The sequence below is a fragment of the Punctularia strigosozonata genome, assembly GCF_000264995.1.
Source record: "Punctularia strigosozonata HHB-11173 SS5 unplaced genomic scaffold PUNSTscaffold_1, whole genome shotgun sequence".
Classification (NCBI taxonomy): Eukaryota; Fungi; Basidiomycota; class Agaricomycetes; order Corticiales; family Punctulariaceae; genus Punctularia; species Punctularia strigosozonata.
In genome coordinates this window covers 1,606,030-1,627,632 of record NW_006767433.1, presented here as the reverse complement: position 1 = coordinate 1,627,632, position 21,603 = coordinate 1,606,030, and the positions used below count along the sequence as shown (strand labels likewise).

Here is a 21,603-nt window from a genome sequence, read left to right as displayed (position 1 = left end):
GATTTGCTGCAACGAAGTGAGCGTCAGATGATCTGAAGAGTGTACAAGCACCAATAGCGCACGGGTCGATTGCCCCCTTGCTTCTATGATAGCTCAGCCGCTGTTCCGGCATTCATTCACTCGAATCAACAGATCTGTGCATATGGCGCTTTTGTCCTCCGCCGGCACTGTCGTACACGCTCTGCAACTATACAGTCGAAAGACCAACTCGATGCGCTCATCCGCATGTACGCAACCCGGAACGATCTCGCTCAATTAATCGCAACTGATGTTGCGCGACTCTCTTCGTCCGCGCTCGCTTCAGGCATCTCTCGTTTCGGAGTGCTGTGCCTCCGCATACAGGCAATTGCTCACGAAGCGATATCCGGGACTCGAAGCCCCACCCTCTCCGCGCCACGGGAACAATCTCAGATCCGGCTCCAGGAATATCGACGAACCAGAGAGTGTTGTTTTCAAAGGTTTTGTTTCTATGGCACTGCAGAAGGTTTCGGCCTGTTTTGATACCGCGCACGGATTGCTACCGTCTCTGGGCTCCGGCTTCCCATGGCCAGACGAAGTCGAGTCCGCCAGTACTTGCACATGGTAGAAACAAGGTGTATATTTGAACTGTAATTATTCAAACTCTCGTTTTTCTTCTATGGACCGGCGGTCGACTATATACTCTCCACAATCAAGAGTTCTACCTTTTCACGATTGTTGTTCAGCCGGCGTTTGTCGTCTGGACCTCAACCTGGAGAGTGGTTCTATCCATTTAAAGCAATCATACGCCGATTTGATGATGATACGGAGTCTTAATCAGGATCTTTGCACCGCTTGAACGCGCATCCCTTATGGCGCTGTCTATCACAACATAACGAAGCACAGACACCACATTTACGGACGGGCACTCACATACTTAGATCGTATAGCCACTGAAGTTCGTACCATGGATCCTGAGACCGCAGTGACGGATACAGCTCGAAGTCCCGTTGACTGGGATTTTCGATGATGTGTCCCGCCGCGAGAGACCCACTGCGCCCGATAGTCTCTCATCGTCTGCATCAGCTTCGCGGAAACATGACGATAGGAAGCCAATCGCGGTACGGGACGCCGTCTCACCAAACTTGAACCACCGGTAGGGTTCCCTCCACCACCACATCTTTCGTCGTCGCCCGGGGGGGTGCGTCGTGGAAATGTGGTTACGTTTGCACATGCTCATCGTTTCGTCTCTCGCATCTTTCGGCCCTGTTTGCCATCTGGCAGATGCACCGGCACGGGTCGACGTCGTTCGCGGAGTGCGGACTTGCGATGTCTAATTGCGGGGCGTGGGGGCGGAACCCCAGGAACGCGTGCACCGCATGCCATCAGGCCATCAAACGGAAGCAAACAGGGTTCACCTTCCGGGAACTTCGAAGACGCCGATTGTTTGTGGCTTCGACGCTCCTTCGATGCTGTGCGGGCCCCAGGCGGGCCCCCTTGCAGTCCCCCCTTCCCGTGACAACATACTGATGCAACTATACTTCACATTCGACCGCCATGCATGTGCAATCGCAGCGTGCTCCTTCACTCCGGGTTGTTCGCGTTGTGTTTGTCATATCCCGTCACTCGCACTTCTCTGACTTATAGGACCCCTTCTTCGCCTTCCAGTCGACCATCCATCGTCCCATTCATTCCCAGTTTCATGATCTTGCTTCTGATCAGAGCATATCTAACTCTCACGGCTCATCCCGGATGCTTCGGATTATAGTGCTCTCTTAGGGCCCCGATCAATATTGTTTCCCGTTTAACCGTATCGTCTTACTAAGTATTTACCCATCTCCGTCTTTCTTCGGATACAGGCCCTGTTCTGATTCACCGAATGGGTCAATTATGAAGGGTATGGAAGCGAGTCTGGGTCACGGAACGACTTTAGTCAGAACACTGATGCATGATGGCCTGGCTCGATGGATCCAACGCCTTCGATGATGATGATGATGGGAAACATTGCAAGGCGCGGAGTCTGGATGAGATATACCTTCATCGGTATCCCCGAACTCGCCCTTGCCGGATCGCTTGAGCACACGATCCTCCAAGCTTTCATGTATGTTCGTCTCCTCGTGGCGCTTTTCTCTTGTTTTTGGACACCCTCGGATCGTCCAACGGCTATTGCAACATATGTCTCATCAAAAGCCGGAGGGATCGCACAACCTCACAGCAATACTGCTACCGACCACCTCCAGAGCGAGATTCCATTGATTGGCTTCCCAAGCCCATGGGCAACGCGGGGATGCGCCATCACCGCTGCTGACTACAAATGTATTCATTGTTTTCCCCCTCGCCCAGACCGACCGAACGCGGGATGGTAAGTTACGCGAATTTGTTTTGGTTGTTTATTCTTGATCTACCTACCGGACACTCAAGCAGGGGTAAATCGAGATCAATTATGTGCGCAGGCAGGGGGCGATAACGGCATATTTATGTCTTCTGGTCACTGGTACCAACACGCGACTTGTTGCACGAAACGCTAACTCTATGGGCTTTCGCTGCTGATGCGAGTTTGTATTATGTGTGAACCCGACGTCCGGGACCCAAGGTATAGAGTAATGGCACAGAAGCGAACGTGCAGGTCTGTACGAGGGCAGGCAGTGGCCAATGAGGCGCTGGCCAGCAGTTACCACGATATGCATCAAACCAACGCTTCATAGCCTGCCGACCCGGACCCAGAGCAAGATCCACTGAGAGGCCCAGGATAAGTTTGGCTCAGAACGTGATAACACGCATCAGCAAAGAAGTTGGGAGAAGTTGTTGTCAGCCCACGGAGGCCACCTGAGGCCACCCGACGGATACCGTCGTGGAAGCGAAGGGAGCCAAATCGAGGAGCTAGTTGCCATGGCCGCGTATCAAGCTTCTGGTCGGAGGAAGTAAGGGCGGAAAGTTCAATAACGGGCATTTCGTCCCAACGGCGCGGATGCATGCAAAAGTGTATGAAGCCGCGCCACTTTTGGTAGCTTCTCGTCGGAGGCAGAAGCGGCTTTTGGGTCGAAGTGGGCATAAGGGTGGACTGAGATACCCTAGGAGCTGTCAGGGCAGGCGTGGTTCGGGAGATGGCTGATGAACTCAATCGCGCGGATGGAATGGCTCTCGTCATGGGGGCTTGCATCATGGTGACGCCTCCGTGTACGGTGGACAACACGAGGCGGGAACGGGTAGGGTGCAAATGCACGCGCGAGGATTAAGATGCGTTAGTATTGGAGCTTCTTACTTCGGCGCGGCTCCATCGAAGTCCGGCCGGAGGTACATGCGCTATCGAGCCAAAAGTGCGTGCTTTGCCCCTTCATTCGCGCTGGCGAGGTTTCCATAGTGGACGATATGGATCCTGTGCCATACGGACGGCTTTGTCCAGCCGTGGCTTGCATCGGATCTTCAACACTCGTATGGTGCCCGGTGTAGAGATAGCTTCGTTCTTTGTTTAGGCCGTTTCCTATTCATGATCCATGCATTCGTGCCATCGAAATGTAATACACGCTGCACGAGATGATAATCGTGCGGTATTGCCTGGAACGGAATATATGTACATGAATGGACGTGCTCGCGTTGGATAAAGTAGCAGTTGCCTCAGCAATAAAGACCGTGACCAGCTAGCGCCGAGATCCGGATCTCCGGTGTCAGCTGCGCGCGCGTCCGTACATAGGCCGGAAGGACTCCGAAGGATAGCCATGGCACTGCGCGCCGGCCGTTCTTGCTGCGATAAGCCACGAGAGAAAAGTAGGGCGCGCGCCGCTGCTGTCGGGAATCGTGGTAGAGATCCCATTCATCCGTTGGTATTCCAACAGCGTTTCGAAAGCTGTTGCGCTATGTTTGAAGCATACGAGTATATGGTATGTTGGAGCTAATGCATCGCTTGGTCAGCTCCGTTGATCTCTGGGAAGGTGTAGGTGTGACGGTGGGGGGAGATGTATCTGCAGGAACGATGTGGGGGACCCCCGAGTGCGCGCCGTGCTATTGATTACGTGGGATCACATGAAAGAAGGGTTCGCTCCAGTGAGTCGTACGGTTGGGCCCCTTTATTAAGCTTCTTGGGGGGTCGATGATGCGTTCGCGCGGCCGGACGCGACGGTGAGGACGCGTCGTCCAGGCGGGGAGATGAGCGTGTGAAGCGTACGTCGATGCTTGACGTGCTGACGCGCCACCCGCAGGCCCTTGATTTTGGTTTTCGGACCAGGGACGCGATTCGGAGGCGGTGTCGAGGGTTGGGGTGATGGACGCGCGCCGGGCTGTCGGAACAAAAAATAGGTCGATGGTCAGGCCACGGCGGTCGGTGGCGTCCGTTAGTCCCCTGCATCGTGAACGGGAAATCGCAGAAGTGAAAGTAATATGTATTGGGCACGGATCAGGCGGGGGCCCATGAACTCGGTGCAGCAGAATGCGGGAGAAAGGCGAGGTCTCGTCACGCAAAGGGCTGATGCGATTGCACAGCCCGCGCCCGCGCGCTCATTCGGCGTTTTCGCGGCCTGGAAAGAGAAAGAACCGATGGCAGAACTGGGACTAGGTTGGATTAGGACGGGCGACGTGGGTCGCGGCATGGGGCCGATTAGTCATGCGAGTCATACGTTCGGCGAGCGAAGCGCCGTACGGATGGACAGATAGGCAAGCACACGGGCGGCGGGTCGCTCATAATAAAACTGGCCGAGACAGGGGCGGCGGCGAGGTGTTGGACCACACCGCGACCGACATGTGCTGCGATATCTGAGTCGGACAGCGCCACAAGGGGGGGCTGGCGGAAGTACGCTTAAGCTGCGGTTTGGGGCTGATGTCTCGATGAAGAGAGGGGGGGGTTGCGTACTCAGCGCGTTGACGCGCCGGGGGACCCTGGGGAAGAACGCGGGCTTCTTTGACCGCAGCGCGCGCAGCGCTCGGGTTTTATTGCGAATTCGAGGGGACGAGCGCCGGCGGGTGGGGGAACTGACGGGGCGTACGTGGATGGGTGATAGCGTTTCTGAGCGACGTGGCGCGGCGTGCATCGACAGATGAATCGCCCGGGCGCGACGCAGACGTCGTCTACCACGCTCCGGAGGCTTGTGGGGTGCGTTGGGCAGGGGACGGATTGGCCGACGAGGACGGAGAGCAATGGTGCCCAGCCACACGTGCTTCTGTGATGAGGGCGATGCATTGCCATATTGGATTGAAAGTCCGCCGGGCGGGTAGGGGTGGGAAGGCGATGGAGCCCTGGACGGTTCGGGCCTGCTTGCCAACGCCTCCCTCCCCAGCGCCGTGCATACAAAGCACTCCCGTCCCGACTGCTCGCCAGGATGTCCGACCCCTTCCTTGCCCTCACGCCGGTCTACCCGCCGCCCACCGACGAATACAAGGACCACCAGCCCCCGCCCGCCCACCACCAGCAACACCTCCTCCCGCTCTCCCCGCCCCCCATCGACTTCTTCTCCTTCAACTCCGCAGACATCCTCGCACCCCACCCCGATCTCTTCGAGTCCGAGCTCGACTCGTCCCTCGCCGCCTTCAACGAGTCCGACATCCAGCTCCAGCTCCTCACCGTCGACTCCAACGACGCCTTCGCTTTCCTCCGCTCCGACACCCCCACTCACTCCTACCGCTCCGCCCACGGCCCGCCCTCGACGTTGACCGTCTCCTCCGAGTCCTTCTCCCAGGGCTACGACGACTCTCTCTCCGCCTACTCGGAATCCTTCTACAACGCCAAGGCCGCGAGCCACTACTCCCTGCCCATCGATATGGACTTTCAGCGGATCCGCGTCGATCCCGGCGCCGACTACGCCGCAGCAGCCACGCCCTCGCCCGCCGCGAGCGGCCTCTCCTCCCTCACGGACGATCCCAATTCGTTCGGCGCACTACCACAACATCAGCAGCAGCAGAGCAACCGCTCGCCGCCCATGGTTTCCGCCGCGAACCCCAATCACTCGTACACCCGCAGCAGCGCAGCATACTCGGACTACACCAGGTCTCCGCCCGTCGTCCGCAGCTCCGCAGCGTCGGACTACTACCCGCAGCTCAAGACGGCGTATAATACCCAGTCGGCGCACGGCGCGTCCGTAGCGCCCCACAACGTCTCCGCCCGCCGACAGTCGCAGGCCGAGCTCCCCCTCGTCCCCGCCGTGCCCCCGATCCCGCTCGTGCGTTCGTTCAAGGAGGCCAGGGAGGAGATGCACAGCGACGATCCGAGAAAGAAATACAAGTGCCCGAGCTGCCCGCGTGGTACGTGCGACCGTGCTCGATGCGGTCCTTATCAGAGCACTTACACGTCGTGGTCTCTAGCGTTCGCCCGGGCGTACAACCTGAAGACGCACATGGCGACGCACGACCCGAACCGACCCAAGCCGCACATGTGCCCGCACAAGTCGTGCGGGCGCTCGTTCAGCCGCAAGCACGATCTCGGCCGGCATCTCGTCAGCATCCACCGCGAGGACAGCTCGTCGGTGTACTCGAACGGCTCGACGGGGAGCGCACGCGTGAGCGCGGTCGGGGTCGAGAAAGGTCCCCGGGGGTGGTGTGAGAGCTGTGGGAAGGGATGGGTCGGCCGCGACTACGGCTGTGAGTGTCGGGACGTGAAGTAGAGGATGAGGAGGAGGAGTCCGCTGATGGATGACGACCGATCTCGATCTATGCTCGTGAGTTGTTCTGTCTGGGACAGTACGGTCGAGCTCGCGTGTTGACGTTTTTCGGCAGATGATGCATTCGACCAGCCCCCCTTATATGTGCTCAGCCTGGCAGCGGTGTACGGGAGCCGCGCGCTCCCGACTCTTGGCCGTAGAACTGCCTGTGCTATAGCACGCCGGGCCCGACGCTATCTCCGTCGCGTACACGTCCCGCGTTGTAACCCTTTCGTCTTCTCCCCCGTCGCCCTGCGCCCTTGTCCGTGCTCGCTTTGGAACTCGATCCGGTATAGCGTCGTCGTAATATAAGTCTGTATGAATCTCTGTATGCTTCAAGTATTGTCTATCTCCATGCAAATGTAACCGCAACCACTTGCTAGAACCTTCAGTTCACGGGAGAGCCGTTCCCCCGGTCACGTTGGACGGAGCGCCCTGCGTCAGTTTCCGCCTGGGTCTCGGTCAGACGCGCACGGGATGGTGCTGAGGATTGTCAATGTGCGGCGGCCGATTGGCTGGTCGCGACAAGGATGGCGCGCGGGAAGCGTGGCAAAGGTCGTAGGTTGCCGATGACGTTGGCGCGCGCTGCATACATGACGTCGAGCAACTCCTCTCCATCGAACTAACGAAACGTTCAACGCGTCAACTTTGGCGCTCGCCGTATAAAATGCGAGTGCGGATGGGCTCGGGGAATCGACGCCGACGGCTCATTTTTTGTTCCTACCGTAACCACTACTCTATTCTCGACCACCGCTGACGATATCGCATAATGGCATCCACCGTGAAGCAGGCGGTCCAAGAGCTCGTCACCGGTGTGACGTCGTCCAAGAAGATTGCCGATCTGCAGAAGAACATACAGGATCCCACCACCGGCGACTCGGTCCAAAGGACGGATCACGGCGTGAAGATCAAGGATCCCGACAATTGGTCAGCCTTCTCCATCCTCTCTCTGCGTCCTCTGCGTTCATCGCTGACACCCGCGCGTAGGTTGAAAGTCCAGGATGGGTCGACCACGGGTCCGTCGTTGCTTGAAGACCAGATCGCGCGCGAGAAGATTATGAGGTTTGATCACGAGCGCATCCCGGAACGTGTCGTCCATGCGCGAGGCGCTGGCGCCCATGGATACTTCAAGGTCTACGACGACCGCGCGAGCAAATACACCTATGCTCCCGTACTTACCGACTCGTCGCGCACGACGCCGACTTTCGTGCGCTTTAGTACCGTCCAGGGTTCGCGAGGAAGCGCCGTAAGCTTGCGTTCGTCCACGAAAGAGGCTATGGTGCTGATCCTGGTGCGCAGGATACCGTGCGTGACGTGCGCGGGTTTGCGACCAAGTTCTACACCGAGGAGGGCAACTGGGATATCGTTGGCAACAACATTCCCGTCTTCTTCATCCAGGATGCGATCAAGTTCCCCGATTTCGTACACGCTGTCAAGCCCGAGCCGCACAACGAAGTGCCGCAGGGTCAGAGCGCGCACAATAACTTCTGGGACTTTGTTGGCCTTCAGCCGGAGGGTACGCGCGTCTTTCAACCTGAAACAGAGTTCGTTCGCTGAACTCGCTTCTGTAGCGACGCATATGGTAATGTGGGCAATGTCGGATCGCGCAATCCCGCGATCGTACCGGATGATGCAGGGCTTCGGAGTTAACACCTATACGCTGTTGAACGCCAAGGGCGAGCGATTCTTCGTCAAGTTCCACTGGATTCCCGAATTGGGCGTGCACAGCTTTGTCTGGGATGAGGCGCTGAAGGTGTGCGGCCAGGATCCGGGTAGGTGTTATTACTGCACCGGTATGTCCGTGGTCCGGTGATGCTGACGAGCACCGCGTAGACTTCCACCGCAAGGACCTGGAAGAGGCTATCAGGAGCGGTGCCTTCCCCAAGTGGTTCTTTGGTCTCCAGGTGATTCCTGAGGCGAAGGAGCACGACTTCGACTTCGATATCCTAGATGCTACCAAGATCTGGCCGGAGGAACTTGTACCGGTAGAGATCGTCGGAGAGATGGTCCTGAACCGCTGCGTCGACGAATACTTCCCCGAGACGGAGCAGGTCGCGTTCTGCACGTCTCACGTTGTGCCCGGCATCGGCTTCAGCGACGATCCGCTCCTCCAGGGCCGCAACTTCAGCTACTTTGACACGCAGATTTCCCGTCTTGGCGTGAACTGGCAAGAGGTAAGGGATTTCTGGTCGTATATGCGCATGCAGATGCTGAAACGGTTCGTATTCAGCTGCCGATCAACCGCCCGGTCTGCCCTGTGATGAACATCAACCGCGACGGTGCCATGCGTCATACCATCAACCGGGGCCAGGTCAATTACTACCCCAACCGACACCAGATGTATAACCCCAGTTCGGCCGAGCAAAGCGGATACCATGAGCACGCGACCAAGATCGTCGGCATCAAGCAGCGCGTGCGCGGGGCCAAGTTCCAGGAGCATTACAACCAGGCGCAGATGTTTTACAACTCGATGGCGCCGCATGAGAAGGCGCACATGATCGCCGCGTTCTCGTTCGAGCTTGCGCATTGCGACGACCCGGTCGTGTACGAGACGTACACCAAACTGCTGAACAACGTCGACTTCGAGCTCGCCAAGGCGGTTGCGACGAAAGTTGGCGGGGTCGTGCCCGAGAAGCCCCTGCGTCCGAACCCAGGCCACAAGACAAAGGTGTCGCAGACGACGTTCGTGCCTGAGAAGCCCACCGTCGCCGGCCGGCGGATCGCCATCCTCGTCGCGGACGGCTTCAACCTGGCCGAGGTGCAGGGCATCCGGGCGTTGATCAAGTCGTGTATGGCGAACTCGTACGTGATCGGGCCGCGGCGGGGCAAGATCCAAGCGGCGGGCGGCGGAAGCCTGCAGGCGGACCACCACTTCGAGGATCAGCGGTCGACGCTGTTCGATGCGTTGATCATCCCGTCCGGCGAGCATGTGCAGAAGTTAGCCGAGCTCGGTCGAGCGGTGCACTGGGTTCGTGAAGCGTTTGGTCACTGCAAGGCGATTGGCGCGATTGGCGAGGGCGTGTTGTTCTTGCGGGACGCGGTGCAGCTGCCGAGCGTGAAGCTGGCGCAGTCTCTGTCGAGCGACGCGGTGACGACCAGTTACGGCGTAGTGACGACGGGCAAGTACGACACATCGTCTGCGGCGACGGACAGCGTGAAGATTGGCCCGTCCGAGACTGGGTTCGTGGCCAACTTCATATACCAAGTCAGCCTTCATCGGTGCTACGAGCGGGAGTTGGACGGCTTGACGGACAAGGTGGCCTACTGAGAGGAGGTGAGGCTGGCGGCGATTGATCGGACAGAAGCGAGAGTAAATCACGAAGCTGTATCAACAGAAGTACGTGTGTGTAGTGTAATGTATATTGCCCTCCTGCGATGTCGGATGGATGAGTGTGTCATGTCGTAAGGAAGAGATGGTATACTGCTGCGGCTGCCACCCTCGCGTCGCGCGAGGACGTCTTGCACCGGCCCATTGATCTCGTATATTGCGAATCGCTGCGAACGGATCAGGCAGTTGCAGAGGCGTGCCCCCGCAGCAGGCGAAGGCGATACAGGACGAGTCGATATTCCCGGCGCAGACAGCACAGGCTGCCCCGTCGGTCGCTCCGGCAACTCTGCTCACACTCCGCCTTCAAAAGCGAGGATCGCGCTCGTCTACGCACTCCTTGCACATCCCGACACTCCGATCTCCCTCGACCACACCGAGCACGACAATCATCATGTCTCTCCCGCCCGTGCCGCCGCGGCCGAACCCGTACGAACAGCAGGCCGCCCACCCGTCGAGGCAGTCGAGCCTACCGCCGCCCGTGCCCCCGCTCCCACCCAACTATAGGCCCGAGCAGGACGACGAGTACTACGGCTCGCGTCCGCACTGGGAGGACCCGCTCGTCGCACCGAGGCCGCACAAGATCACGCCCGATCTCCCTGCCAACGTGAGGATCGTCTTCCTCCCCCTCCCCCCACTTTTTTTTATCCGAGCCCTCGCTTCTGTCTTCCCTCTCGGGCGATGCGATGCCTATTTCCATCCCGTGCCCACGTTTCCGCATCTATCGCCTTCCCAGCGCCCAGAGTTCGTAACGCTGACGCGAGCCCGTATGTAAACAGATGGCACGCACGCTGGACGAGCAAGCCGCAACGTCCTACGCACCTCCGCCGCCCTCCAGCTACGCCCCCGCGCCCTACTCGAGCCCTCCGCCCCCGGGAATGCCCCAGATCAACCTCAACCCGGGCTTCGTCGTTCCCCAGCAGCAGCGGGGACCTTCGCCCGCCCCACCTCCCCAGGGCGCGTGGAACGGCTGGAACATGAGTTCGCCCCCTCCACCGCAGTCATACGGCGCATCACCACCGCTCGGGTTCCCCGGCGGGCCAGGCGGATTCGCCTCCCCGCCCCCGCCGCAACAACAAGCGAACGACTCGCTCTCCGCGTCCATGGCCGCCCTCAGCTTCGGCGCGCCCACCGGGCAGCAACAGCCGCCGCACCATCGCCAGCCGTCCACGTTTTCGACCTACGGCCCGCCCGCCAAGTCGCCCTCGCCGCCGCGCCAGCTCTCCGGCGGCGCACCCTCGCTCACCGCCCCGCTGCCCGCCATCCCCACGCTCTCCGCCGCCTTGGACACCATCCAGAACCCGGCGCACGACCCCACGCAGCGCATCGCGTGGTGCCGCGACGTCCTCCTCCTCGTCGATCGCCTCCAGCCCGCGTCCGCTGCCGGCGGCGCCTCCGCCGCGGCCGGAACCGACCCTGTCACGGGGCCCGCGCGCATCACCGACCCGACGCTGCAACGCCTCGCTCTCGCTGCAGTCCCGATCGTCCTCCAGCTCGCCTCGTCTGCCGCGGCGGGCCAGCAGATGCCGCCCCACGTCGCCGAGGCGGTCTACCTCCGCGCGACGCTCGCGAACACGGGCCAGTTCCCGGACCTCGTCCCCCGCAGCCCGCGCACGGCCTTCCGCGATTTCGAGCTCGCGGCGCGCAACGGACACCATGCGGCGTGGTTCCGGCTCGGGAGGGAGTACGAGTCGGTCAACGATGCGCAGCACGCGCGCGACTGCTTCGAGCGCGGCGTCAAGCTCAACGTCGAGAGCTGCTTATACGTACGTTGCTGACTCCGCGTGCGTGCGCTGATCGTTCACTGACGATATACGCGGTTGCAGCGCATGGGAATGGCGCATCTTATGGGTCAGTTGGGCTTGCCCGCGAACTCGACTGTTGCGGTGCCCCTCCTCCAACGCGCGGCAACCCTTGCAACGGTCGCCTGTCCGCAACCGGCCTACGTGCTCGGCCTCCTCCTCCTCGACGAGTTCTCGCACGTGTCGATCCCGCCCCAGACGTTCGCCTCTGTGCTCCCCCCTGGCTCCTCGCGCGAGGCCGAGGCGCGCCGGCACCTCGAGCGCGCCGCCTACCTCAACTTCGCGCCGGCGCAGTACAAGCTCGGGCACGCGTACGAGTTCGCGCAGGCGCCGTTCCCGTTCGACCCGCTCCTCAGCGTGCAGTACTACTCGCTCGCGAGTCAGCAGGGCGAGATCGAGGCCGACATGGCGCTCTCCAAGTGGTTCCTCTGCGGCGCCGAGGGCTGCTTCGAGAAGGACGAGGCGCTCGCGTACACGTTTGCGGAGAAGGCGGCGCGCAAGGGTCTTCCGAGCGCCGAGTTCGCGATGGGGTACTACGCCGAGGTCGGCGTCGGCGGGCCCAAGGATATGCAGGCGGCGAGGAAGTGGTACACGAGGGTGCGTATGTATGCGCCCGTTTCGCCGAGCTTTTCGGCTGATCATTCGACTGCAGGCTGCGGACCACGGCAACGCCGACGCGAAAGAGCGGCTCGCGGCGCTCGCGCAGGACCAGTCGCTCAGTCGGCAAGAGCACGACGTGCTTACCGAGAACACCCTCGTCCGCAAACGGACGCAGGCCAAGCAGCGTTCCGACGCGCGGCCCGGTGCCGCACCCGCGCGGACGCAGCAAGCTGCCGAGGGACAACGCATCGTCAACGTCATCCGCCAAAACTCGCTGGCGCAGCCGCCCGCGCCCGGCCCCGCGCCTTTTCCCGCTCCGGCTGCGGGACCCTCGAGCGCGCACACGAGCCCGAGTCTCGCCCCCGCGCAGGTGCCCCCGCTCGGCTACCAGCAGCGGCGCCCGTCGCATGCCGACACGGCGTCGCCGCCTGCGCCTCTCGGCGCCACCCAGGGGCCCGAGCCCCGCCGCCCGTCGCACGCCGACACCTCGCCCGACCCCGCCAGCTTTGCGCGGCCGAACCCGCCCCGCGCGCACCCCAACGCGCACCGGTACACGCTCGCCGACCCCGGGTTCGGATCGGCTCCGCCGCCTGGGGCGCCGGGGCCGGGGCGCGCGCAGAGCCCCGGACAAGGACCTCCGCGCGAGCAGTCGCCTGCGTTCCGCCCGCCCGGGCAGCGTCCCGGCCGCGAGCAGTCCGCTACGCCGGGTGGCCAGCCACAGCAGCGACCGAACGCCGGGAGCCCCGCGCCCGACCGGCCCAAGCCGGCGGGGCCGACGACGTTTGCGGAGATGGGCATTCAGAGCGGAAAGCTCGAGGACAAGGAGTGCATCATCATGTGAAGCGCCCCCAGTGGCGAAGGATATACGGGTGCGTATCTGGATCTCGTTCGGCTGATATGGATGGAATGGCCTCGTTCCCGGGACGCTTAGTAGCGAACGGTCACGTACAATGTATGATATGGTTGCCCCCGCACATTGCATATCTCGGTTTCGTCGAGTTGTTTATGGGATAGTGGGACAAGAGACGCATCACGAAACACATCTCGGTTCATACCATTAGTCGTAGTCAGTAATGAACATGCAGGCAAGTTACTAGGGTGTTGACTGGCTCGCAATCACTGGCAAAAACTGGCAAAAGGTATGCGCAGGCTGTGCGGTGATGAGGGGAAAGATCGCAAAAGTACTAGCCCACCGCGAGGGTCGAACTCGCAGCCTTCAGATCGCCGCACCAATCAGTGTTAAGAGTCTGACGCTCTATCCGATTGAGCTAGGCGGGCGATATACTATTGTGCGCCTCCCGCGTGGATCCCCATTCCGACTGAACAAATGATCTCAGCCGGTCACTAATATACAAGCGAGGAATACAAGAAGAAAACTAGTGCTGATGGACGGTATATCCGACAAACCATCTTCATACACCCACTCTGAGATGGAGAGATGTCGGTTAGCTCTGCACACCAGCGAAAATGACAAGGACATACCGATGCACCACCTTCTTCTGGCCAGTGAATCGTATGATCTCCCTCTTCTCCAAGACAAAGAGCGTCCGCTCAAGAGCATGGCTTGAATACCCCTGTTGCGTAACGAACTCGCGCACAAGACTCTGATAGCTCGTGCTCCATCCCACGGGCAGCCGTCTCCGGAGCTCCTTCTCGATTCTGCTCATCTCGTTGTTGAGGTCGCCGCGAGACAGGCCGTCCACGGATCCAGCCGATACGGCATCCATAGTGGAAAACTTGAAGAGACGAATTGCCTCATCGACGTGATGGTTTTGTACCACGGGTGTGAGCGTCATCTTGGCTAGCGACTCCGATATCCGGATAATGGCTTCCAATTGACTGAGGACCACGTAATGAGCGCGAGGAGATCGTGAGGGAAATTTGACACTTACCGAACAGTGATCGGGATCGAACTTCGCTCGTCGTTGTCTCGTTCGACTTGTTGGACTTGTTTCCGCAGTGCGACGAAGTGACTACTCAGCATCTCCTGGGCTTCTGCAGATAGTCGGGGTGCGCATTTCCTGGAGGCAAAGGTGGTTATGGACGCGACCCGCTCGTGACTCGTATAAACTTACGCTTTGCAGTACGCAATGTAGCGTTTCATCTTGTCGAGATCGATTTCGCCAACCGTTTCGCCATTCTCATCCGCGTTCTGGGTTGGCCGATTCATGTGGATGTTCATAACATGCTTAGCTATCATCTGGGCGGTAAATACGGTAAGTAGAAGATCCTGGTTCAAGCAAGGGGGTCTTACAGTGTCCCTAGCTTCGTTATGTTCGTCTCTGACGATGAAGATCATGTCGAATCGAGACAATATGGTAGTCTGAAAATCGATGTTTTCGCCAGGGCTGCGACCCTCATCATATCGACCCCAAACAGGATTGGCGGCAGCGAGCACGCTGGTCCTCGAGTTGAGGACTGTAGTGATACCGGCCTTGGCGATGGAGATGGTCTGCTGTTCCATGGCTTCGTGAATTGCCACGCGATCTTCATCGCGCATCTTGTCGAATTCATCTATGCAAACAACTCCTGTATCCGCGAGAACCATAGCACCACCTTCAAGGTAAAACTCGCGCTAGGGAACGACAGTCACTGGCCGGTATGCTTGTCGAATCATGCAAGAGCTCACAGATACGGCATCTCTCTGCACGGAGGCTGTTAGACCAGCGGCACTAGACCCCTTGCCAGAGGTGTAGACAGCGATGGGCGCAACCTTCTCCACGAACTTCAGCAGTTGACTCTTTGCTGTACCAGGATCCCCGAGCAGGAGCACGTTGATGTCTCCTCGAAGGCGCATTCCATCAGGTAGAATCTTCTTGGACCCGCCGAATAGCAGACAAGTTATGGCTTTCTTGATATCTGTGGCGGGCAGGTGAGCATCACTGTATGGGACGAACATTACCAAGATGATTACCTAGACTGCCGTAGATGCTAGGAGCCACGCTCTTCGCGAATCGCTCATAGAAGTCTGGACTACGAGCCATGTCACCGAACTCTTCTTCCTCCTCAGGCGCGAACTGGACGCCGAAGGGGTTCGAGCCGCTTGCAGCCGATGGTGAAGACAACTCGAGATGTACGACACGAAGGTACGGTGTCCGCAACGCTGACGCTCCAGAGCTTTTCTATGAGAAGGTGTAAGCCGCGATCTCCAATACAAGTGGTAACACATACATTCTTAGCTGACTGAAACGTCGAGTATATTCCCGTGGCAATCACCCTTGACCCAGGGACGACTTTGCCAGTCAAGTGCCGGTCGGCCGAGAGAAGCATATGCCTGGGAAGTTCTCCAACAGGGACCATGTCAGGAGCTTCTTGGAGCTTCAACGTCTGGTGATCGGTGAAGGTCGATTTGGAATGAACGATCATATACGGGTCCATGGGGCAATCTTTCTTCTGGTTCTCTACTTCCGGCGCGTCGCAAACCCGAGGCAGGCCTCTGTCCGCTCCACTTCCGATGCCTCCAAGTCCACCAGCGGGATATATAATCTTGGTAGATCGACATGCTCGACACTGAAGGTGCAACTTGGTAGCTCTTGAAGAGAGTACGGAAGCAGAGATGACGATGCCCGGCACTCGAACCAACTTATTCATAGTGTCTGCAGTAAGATCACGAAACTGGGAGAGATTCAGGCCGGACTTGACGGTTATCTGGACTTTGGGGATGGACTGGGCGGCGGCTTCCGTTCGTTCTTCTGACCCGCCCGCCAGAGGAAAGAGAATAGCCCGAGCGGCTTTCGTGGCAGCGTTTTCAAACTGAAGACCAATTAAAGACGTCCGAAAGAAGTCACAGCTATGCGCACCAGAGGGAGGATATCCGCCGGTCGGTCCTGGATTGCGTGTGCCAGCTCGTCGTGGTAGAGTCCGACATGCCGAAGGTCCACCTCCAACTGGTGTTGCTTCAGGAGAAGATTTGCTCTCAGCTTATCCCTGTGGTATTCTTCAGTCGTTGGTCTGAGAATGCCGCAGAGTGATACGCGCCTGTAGATGAACTCTCCTCCAACCCGGTACTGTAGGAGAAAGTCAAGAAGCAATCGCTCGTTCTCAGAAGCAGATTCAGGCGCTGATATAGGCGCTGGATCGTGCACAGATACGGAATATACATGATTGGCGTCAAAACCGGACATGACGGGGGGGTGTGAAGGAGACCGAGTACTGTGGCAAGGGACGCGTGCGACGCGTCAAATGAGGCTCCTTAGGGCAGGGCGCGTCGTGATGGAGGGTGAAGAGCACGTACATAATATAGTTGAATAAGATTGCTACGTTGACAACTCCCGCTTAGCTCAGTGGTAGAGCGCGTCACTAGTAATGACGAGGTCAGTCGTTCAAGTCGGCTAGTGGGAATATGTTTTTCACCGTCAATAGGTGGCTAACCTGTTCCATCTCCACGACCGAAGAAAACGTGTGTATGCTGTCATTGTTTTCTATCGAAAGTGGGCAAAGCTCATGCTAACTGCATAATGCTCAGGATCCTCCTAAATCATTGCCTGCAGCAATGGCTAACCCGAGGGCGTATCTTCCCGCTCCGATACCAGATCAGATGATCACGTCTCTTCTAGAGCATCTGGCATTACCGAAACCATCCTCGATCACTGCGTCCCAGACCATAGCCCAGTATCACTCGATTTACCGTCTCGACTATGCCGAAGGGATCATCTCGGGCGTTCCCACCTCGTCATTGATCTTGCGAGTCTCTGGTCTACATATTCCTCGAATCAAGACTGCCAACGAGGTTGGTCATTACGTGGTTGCGGCAAAACACCGCGGTACCGGTCCCAAAGATCCTCGCTTTCGACACATCCTCTGCAAATCCCCTCGGACACGAGTATATTCTGATGGAGCGTGTGACTGGGCGCAGTCTGGATCTCGTTTGGGAGGACACGGAAATGGCCTGTGATAACGCGCGGAAGGACGTATTGGTGAATCAACTCCTTGATGTGGTTGTGGAACTACACAAGCATTCATGGAACCATATCGGCGGTCTTGTTCTTCAAAATGAGCATGTGGTACCGGGCCTGTGCTCGAAGAGACTTTCTGGCAGATCCCTGACATCGAGGCGTGTTTTCCTGGAGAGACATTCGATTCCCTAAACATTACAGGCCCATTTCCGAGTTACACTGCCTACATCTCCGCGCACATGGCAAAGTACATCTATTGCATAAAGATACATCAATATTTGGCTTGTATGCGAGATCTCATCCCTAGGCTAGAGCAGTTTCAACGAAGCCTTCCGGAGCGCGCTGCGGAACTTGACAGGACAACACTGCGCCTGGCTCATAAAGATCTGCACTTTGGCAACGTCCTGTGGGACTCAGAGACAAACCGTATAACAGCGATTATCGATTGGGAATTTGCAACAGTCGTTCCGTTGCAGCGCTGGGACCCCGTGGGCGCGTTCCTCATGCCAGGAATATACTCGGAAAAGGCAATCAAGGAGAGAAATTATCTCTGGGATCTCGTGCGCGAAAAATGCAAGGAGCGGGGAACACGAGTCCTCGAGGATGCCCGATTCACGTCGGAGAGGCAGGAACACATGCAGAAATCGCAAAACTTTTTGCGAGCGATCGTCGAAGTTTGTCCCAGAGACCAGAGGCAGAACTTATGGCAGCAGTGGAGGGACACCTTGGAAGGACACTTGACAGCATTCGGGGTGTAGAGAGGCGCCGGGTTGTTGGGAGATACGATTCTGCGACCGCATCGGTATATCCGTAGCAATCACAGTGGAACATCTTGTCTACTGCCAGACCGACCACATGTTCGATGAAATACTACAGCCTGCCAGATTCGGAGAACAGCGTGGTTGAAGCATAGATGATTGAACAAGTGTAGCATAGTTACCGTGGTTTACGTGTGCGTATATTCGAAAAACGCGTCGCAGACTCAAGTCTCAGACATCGTTGCGCTGCCTTCAGCTATGGCGTAAAACCCTCCAGACCTCATTGGACAGACAACGGCCTGCGGATCACGGTACAAATACTGCCGTTATCATTCACAAGTACCAAACCAACGGAAATAGGTCTGCTCACGATGATCCACGCTGTCCTCATCTGTGAGTATCACAGGCGGAGTTATGGATGTTTGCAACCTCTGATTGTTCTGCTTTCAGTCAACACCTCTGGGGTCCCTCGTCTCACAAAGTTCTATACACCCCTTGATCAAGTCGCGCACTCCCAAGCCCGAACTCAGCCCCTGGTACAGAAGATCTTTTCCCTGATCTCGCAACGACAAATAGGATTATGCAACTTCCTTGACGCACCCGAACTCGAGGAATATCTGGGCCGAAAGGACGAGGAGGAAAGGCTCAGGGTCGTGTACCGGAGTTATGCCACCCTTTACTTCGTGTTCGTCGTGGATGGTGCGGAGAGTGAGCTCGGAGTTTTGGATCTGATCCAGGTAAGTCACGTATCGGAGCTCTTGCACCTTTCTTTATTTGCTATATCTCGGATTAGGTATTCGTCGAGTCACTGGATCGGGCGTTTGAGAACGTATGCGAATTGGATCTCGTGTTTCACTTCGACGAGGTTCATTACATTCTCTCGGAGATCATACAAGGCGGACTTGTCCTTGAGACAAATGTCGAGGAGATCGATCTTTCCGGTACGCTCTAGGTTATGTCCCGTGCTAGGAACCGCTGAACTATGACGCTTAGTCCAACAATCTGCGCAAGCTCGCAAAGCATCCTTTGCGTCAGCAAACCCGCTTGCGCTAGGCAGCAGCATGGGGGGCCGCAGCGTGAACGCCGGTTTGCAAGGCTTGCAGACCCCCCTAGGCTGGTTAACAAACAAATTTGCCGGCGTTGGTGCACGGTGAAGGGCGCGAGGAGACTCCATAGACGTCGTAACAATGCATAGTATCGTATATGAAATAGAATACACGGACTATCATTCGGAAGTCATGTCGGCGCTGGAGTAGCTGGCAAAGTACCTGGATACAACATCTTGAGTAATCTGACTCTCATTAACGTAGGCCGACTGCGTACGCTTTCGCTTTTTCTTGCCTTGGCCTGGTGCACTTTTCACCGGTTCACTCTTCGCATCCACGACAGCTGCAGGAGTTGTAGGTTTTGCCGTTCTAGCCGGAGAACCGCCTCGCGCTGGTGTGGCACTTGACCTTACTGGTGTTTGCGCATTGGATGGTTGTATGTTCTCGCGCGGCGGGGCTTTCGACGTCTCGGCATCCTTCGCCGCTTTCCGCGCCGCAAATACGGCATTGGAATGTGCAGCAGTTGTCCGCATAGCGTTGAACATAAGAAAATTGTTTTGCATCCTCTTCCCAGGGCCTGACTTGGCAGCTTTGGCCGAAGCGTCGGGGACCGTCGTGTCCTGGGTACGTATCAAGGGTTCTGTTGCGGCAGGCTCGCCGCTTTCAAGTTGATTTTGCTTCTGATCGAGTGCATTATCCTCTTTCTCAACGATAGGCCAGATGAAGCCGGTGCGAGGCGCGTGTGCGGGTCGATGCCTGCGCAAGGTATCAAGCGAGGATTGCAGAGAGTGTACTGTCGTCAGCTGGAACGAGGAAGAGCTGTCACTGAGCAGACATCAAAAGGAGCTCAAGGCCAATTACCAATCTATTGGCGACGACGGCGTATACGTCGGGAGATGGATATATGCGGTTGTTCATGATGAAGTACACCGCGAGGGGTCGAACTGTAGAAGAGCATTACACAATCTCTGCAAATCTCTGCACAGGCTTCAGGTGTGCAACGCACCTTCTGATGGCGACAAACGCTCGCGCTTGTGTATAATGAACAGTGTTGGCGCAGCAGCATGTACCAGAGCAAACTCTACGCCGGTGAATCGTCTATCACATATTTAATCAACCGCTCATCATGACGCACAAGAGGGAGGATTGTCAAGAATGTGCACTGACTTCAGTTCTTCCTCTTCTTGTGCTGGAGTCATTATTTGCCCTGTATGCATGGTTTGCATGCGTAGAACTTGGTTGTTGCTCTGCTTGTCGTAGAACCTGGACGTCGCGAAATACTCGAACGCGTTCTGGGTCGTCAATGGACCATTGGCCTATTCCATGCGAATGTGTTTAGTGCAAGCAAATAATTGAAGTGGCTTGAAACAGAAACAACCTGAAGCCATTCGTGCCATATAAAAGACTGGGAACTGGAATCATCTGGTGGGTGGAGGTCGTTAAGATCCATGGCGAAGAATGGGCCAAGAACACGATCAAGCCTGAACTGCCAGGTACGGTGGCGATGCACACAGACGTGATCCTTCCGCGCATTCAGAAAATCAGACAGTCACACGATGGATTTGAGCCTCGAATATAATAGAATGAATTGCGAATAATATCTAGCAATGTCGTACAAGTACAGTGTGACAGCGAGCCCTGATACGGTGAAAGCTTAAGTACGCTCGCCCCGTAAACGACGGGCCAGTGCGAGGTCCTTGGGCTGTATAGTGACACGCTGAGAGCAAGCATAAATCAGCTCCCGCGTACTATACCGCGAATAGCTAACATACCTTCGCGTGGATGGCGGCAAGGTTGGTGTCTTCAAAGAGAGATACAAGGTAGGCTTCCGCCGCTTCCTGAAGGGCCATGACGGCGGACGACTGGAAGCGAAGGTCGGTCTTGAAGTCCTGAGCAATCTCACGGACCAGACGCTGGAAGGGAAGCTTCCGGATGAGAAGCTCGGTGGACTTTTGGTATCGGCGGATCTCGCGGAGGGCAACGGTACCAGGGCGGAAGCGGTGAGGCTTCTTTACACCGCCAGTTGCCTAACGGATCCACAAGTTAGCGACTAAGTTGAAACTTTAGTTCGTTGATGACTTACGGTAGCGGCGGTTTTGCGCGCCGACTTTGCGGCGAGTTGCTTACGCGGGGCCTTACCTATATTGACTTAGTGAGAAATCTTCTGATTATACCATGAAGCAGGCTTACCACCAGTGGACTTGCGGGCGGTTTGCTTAGTGCGGGCCATTGCTGAGTTTAGGTAGGGTAAGGTGGTGGATAGGGGGTCGACGAGGTGCGAGGTAGGGTGTGCAGGTTGAAGGTGGCGGGCTGTCTAGCGAGGGTTTTTATACCAGGAGCCCCTGTCTCGCGTTCAACGGACGCGTCGGCACGTGTATTGATCGGCGTGCCAATGTCATGTGACATAGGTGTGGCACTGCCACCTATCCATGCCGCTTTCAATTTGAATTTGTTGAGTGCAACGTTGGTGCAACGTGCCATTAATGGTTGCGTAACACTGTCGTTGGCTCAATTTTGAACATATCCGTCATCGGCCCTATATGTCGGCGACATTGTAGATAGTATAGCAAGGCTTTATGAGTTCAAATACTATCTG

The 21,603-nt window shown here is 57.4% G+C and overlaps 7 protein-coding genes and 2 non-coding genes across 9 annotated transcripts; 5 read left to right on the top strand and 4 right to left on the bottom strand.

Moving 5' to 3' along the window:
- Positions 1-5,267: 5,267 nt before the first annotated feature.
- Positions 5,268-6,968, top strand: PUNSTDRAFT_117360 (uncharacterized protein; the record flags this gene model as incomplete). Its single annotated transcript, XM_007378498.1, has 3 exons — positions 5,268-6,186; positions 6,247-6,599; positions 6,658-6,968. 2 exons carry the CDS (start codon positions 5,268-5,270, stop codon positions 6,543-6,545), a joined length of 1,218 nt encoding a protein of 405 aa, XP_007378560.1. The 3' UTR covers positions 6,546-6,599; positions 6,658-6,968.
- Positions 6,969-7,350: 382 nt separating this feature from the next.
- PUNSTDRAFT_56843 (catalase) lies at positions 7,351-9,849 on the top strand (the record flags this gene model as incomplete). The annotated part of the gene is made up of 6 exons (XM_007378497.1): positions 7,351-7,508; positions 7,569-7,827; positions 7,881-8,097; positions 8,153-8,353; positions 8,415-8,755; positions 8,812-9,849. 6 exons carry the CDS (start codon positions 7,351-7,353, stop codon positions 9,847-9,849), a joined length of 2,214 nt encoding a protein of 737 aa, XP_007378559.1.
- Positions 9,850-11,009: 1,160 nt separating this feature from the next.
- On the top strand, positions 11,010-13,149 carry PUNSTDRAFT_59043 (HCP-like protein; the record flags this gene model as incomplete). The annotated part of the gene is made up of 3 exons (XM_007378496.1): positions 11,010-11,672; positions 11,733-12,305; positions 12,361-13,149. The coding sequence occupies 3 exons, from the start codon at positions 11,010-11,012 to the stop codon at positions 13,147-13,149; spliced, it is 2,025 nt and encodes a 674-aa protein (XP_007378558.1).
- A 345-nt stretch (positions 13,150-13,494) lies between these two features.
- PUNSTDRAFT_t3 lies at positions 13,495-13,586 on the bottom strand. The gene has a single exon. It is a non-coding gene; the product is annotated as a tRNA-Lys (tRNA).
- A 64-nt stretch (positions 13,587-13,650) lies between these two features.
- PUNSTDRAFT_79327 (MCM-domain-containing protein) lies at positions 13,651-16,435 on the bottom strand (the record flags this gene model as incomplete). Its single annotated transcript, XM_007378495.1, has 10 exons — positions 13,651-13,733; positions 13,791-14,147; positions 14,201-14,329; positions 14,384-14,508; positions 14,563-14,883; positions 14,938-15,167; positions 15,223-15,430; positions 15,474-16,061; positions 16,109-16,235; positions 16,287-16,435. The coding sequence occupies 10 exons, from the start codon at positions 16,430-16,432 to the stop codon at positions 13,721-13,723; spliced, it is 2,244 nt and encodes a 747-aa protein (XP_007378557.1). The 3' UTR covers positions 13,651-13,720.
- A 142-nt stretch (positions 16,436-16,577) lies between these two features.
- PUNSTDRAFT_t12 lies at positions 16,578-16,649 on the top strand. Its single transcript has one exon. It is a non-coding gene; the product is annotated as a tRNA-Thr (tRNA).
- A 1,587-nt stretch (positions 16,650-18,236) lies between these two features.
- On the top strand, positions 18,237-19,255 carry PUNSTDRAFT_79325 (Adaptor protein complex sigma subunit). Its single transcript, XM_007378494.1, has 4 exons — positions 18,237-18,354; positions 18,412-18,698; positions 18,755-18,902; positions 18,955-19,255. The coding sequence occupies exons 1-4, from the start codon at positions 18,333-18,335 to the stop codon at positions 19,113-19,115; spliced, it is 618 nt and encodes a 205-aa protein (XP_007378556.1). The 5' UTR covers positions 18,237-18,332; the 3' UTR covers positions 19,116-19,255.
- Positions 19,256-19,717: 462 nt separating this feature from the next.
- PUNSTDRAFT_28556 (MED6-domain-containing protein) lies at positions 19,718-20,457 on the bottom strand (the record flags this gene model as incomplete). The annotated part of the gene is made up of 5 exons (XM_007378493.1): positions 19,718-19,810; positions 19,869-19,951; positions 20,014-20,105; positions 20,175-20,323; positions 20,386-20,457. Coding segments are annotated over 5 exons (489 nt in total), but the record flags the coding sequence as incomplete, so codon positions are not given.
- Positions 20,458-20,576: 119 nt separating this feature from the next.
- On the bottom strand, positions 20,577-21,270 carry PUNSTDRAFT_48573 (histone-fold-containing protein). Its single transcript, XM_007378492.1, has 4 exons — positions 21,198-21,270; positions 21,091-21,146; positions 20,780-21,034; positions 20,577-20,724 (listed from the first exon to the last, which is right to left on the bottom strand). The coding sequence occupies exons 1-4, from the start codon at positions 21,235-21,237 to the stop codon at positions 20,662-20,664; spliced, it is 414 nt and encodes a 137-aa protein (XP_007378554.1). The 5' UTR covers positions 21,238-21,270; the 3' UTR covers positions 20,577-20,661.
- Positions 21,271-21,603: the final 333 nt, after the last annotated feature.

Excerpts from the sequence above, each read along its gene's own strand:
- PUNSTDRAFT_79325 (XM_007378494.1), top strand. The coding sequence starts at position 18,333 with ATGATCCACGCTGTCCTCATCT. Across the intron at positions 18,699-18,754 it reads GAGTTTTGGATCTGATCCAG|GTATTCGTCGAGTCACTGGA; the intron begins GTAAGTCACGTA and ends ATCTCGGATTAG. Across the intron at positions 18,903-18,954 it reads CGAGGAGATCGATCTTTCCG|TCCAACAATCTGCGCAAGCT; the intron begins GTACGCTCTAGG and ends TATGACGCTTAG.
- PUNSTDRAFT_48573 (XM_007378492.1), bottom strand. The coding sequence starts at position 21,237 with ATGGCCCGCACTAAGCAAACCGCCCGCAAGTCCACTGGTG. Across the intron at positions 21,147-21,197 it reads CGCCCGCAAGTCCACTGGTG|GTAAGGCCCCGCGTAAGCAA; the intron begins GTAAGCCTGCTT and ends AAGTCAATATAG. Across the intron at positions 21,035-21,090 it reads CGCGCAAAACCGCCGCTACC|GCAACTGGCGGTGTAAAGAA; the intron begins GTAAGTCATCAA and ends TGGATCCGTTAG.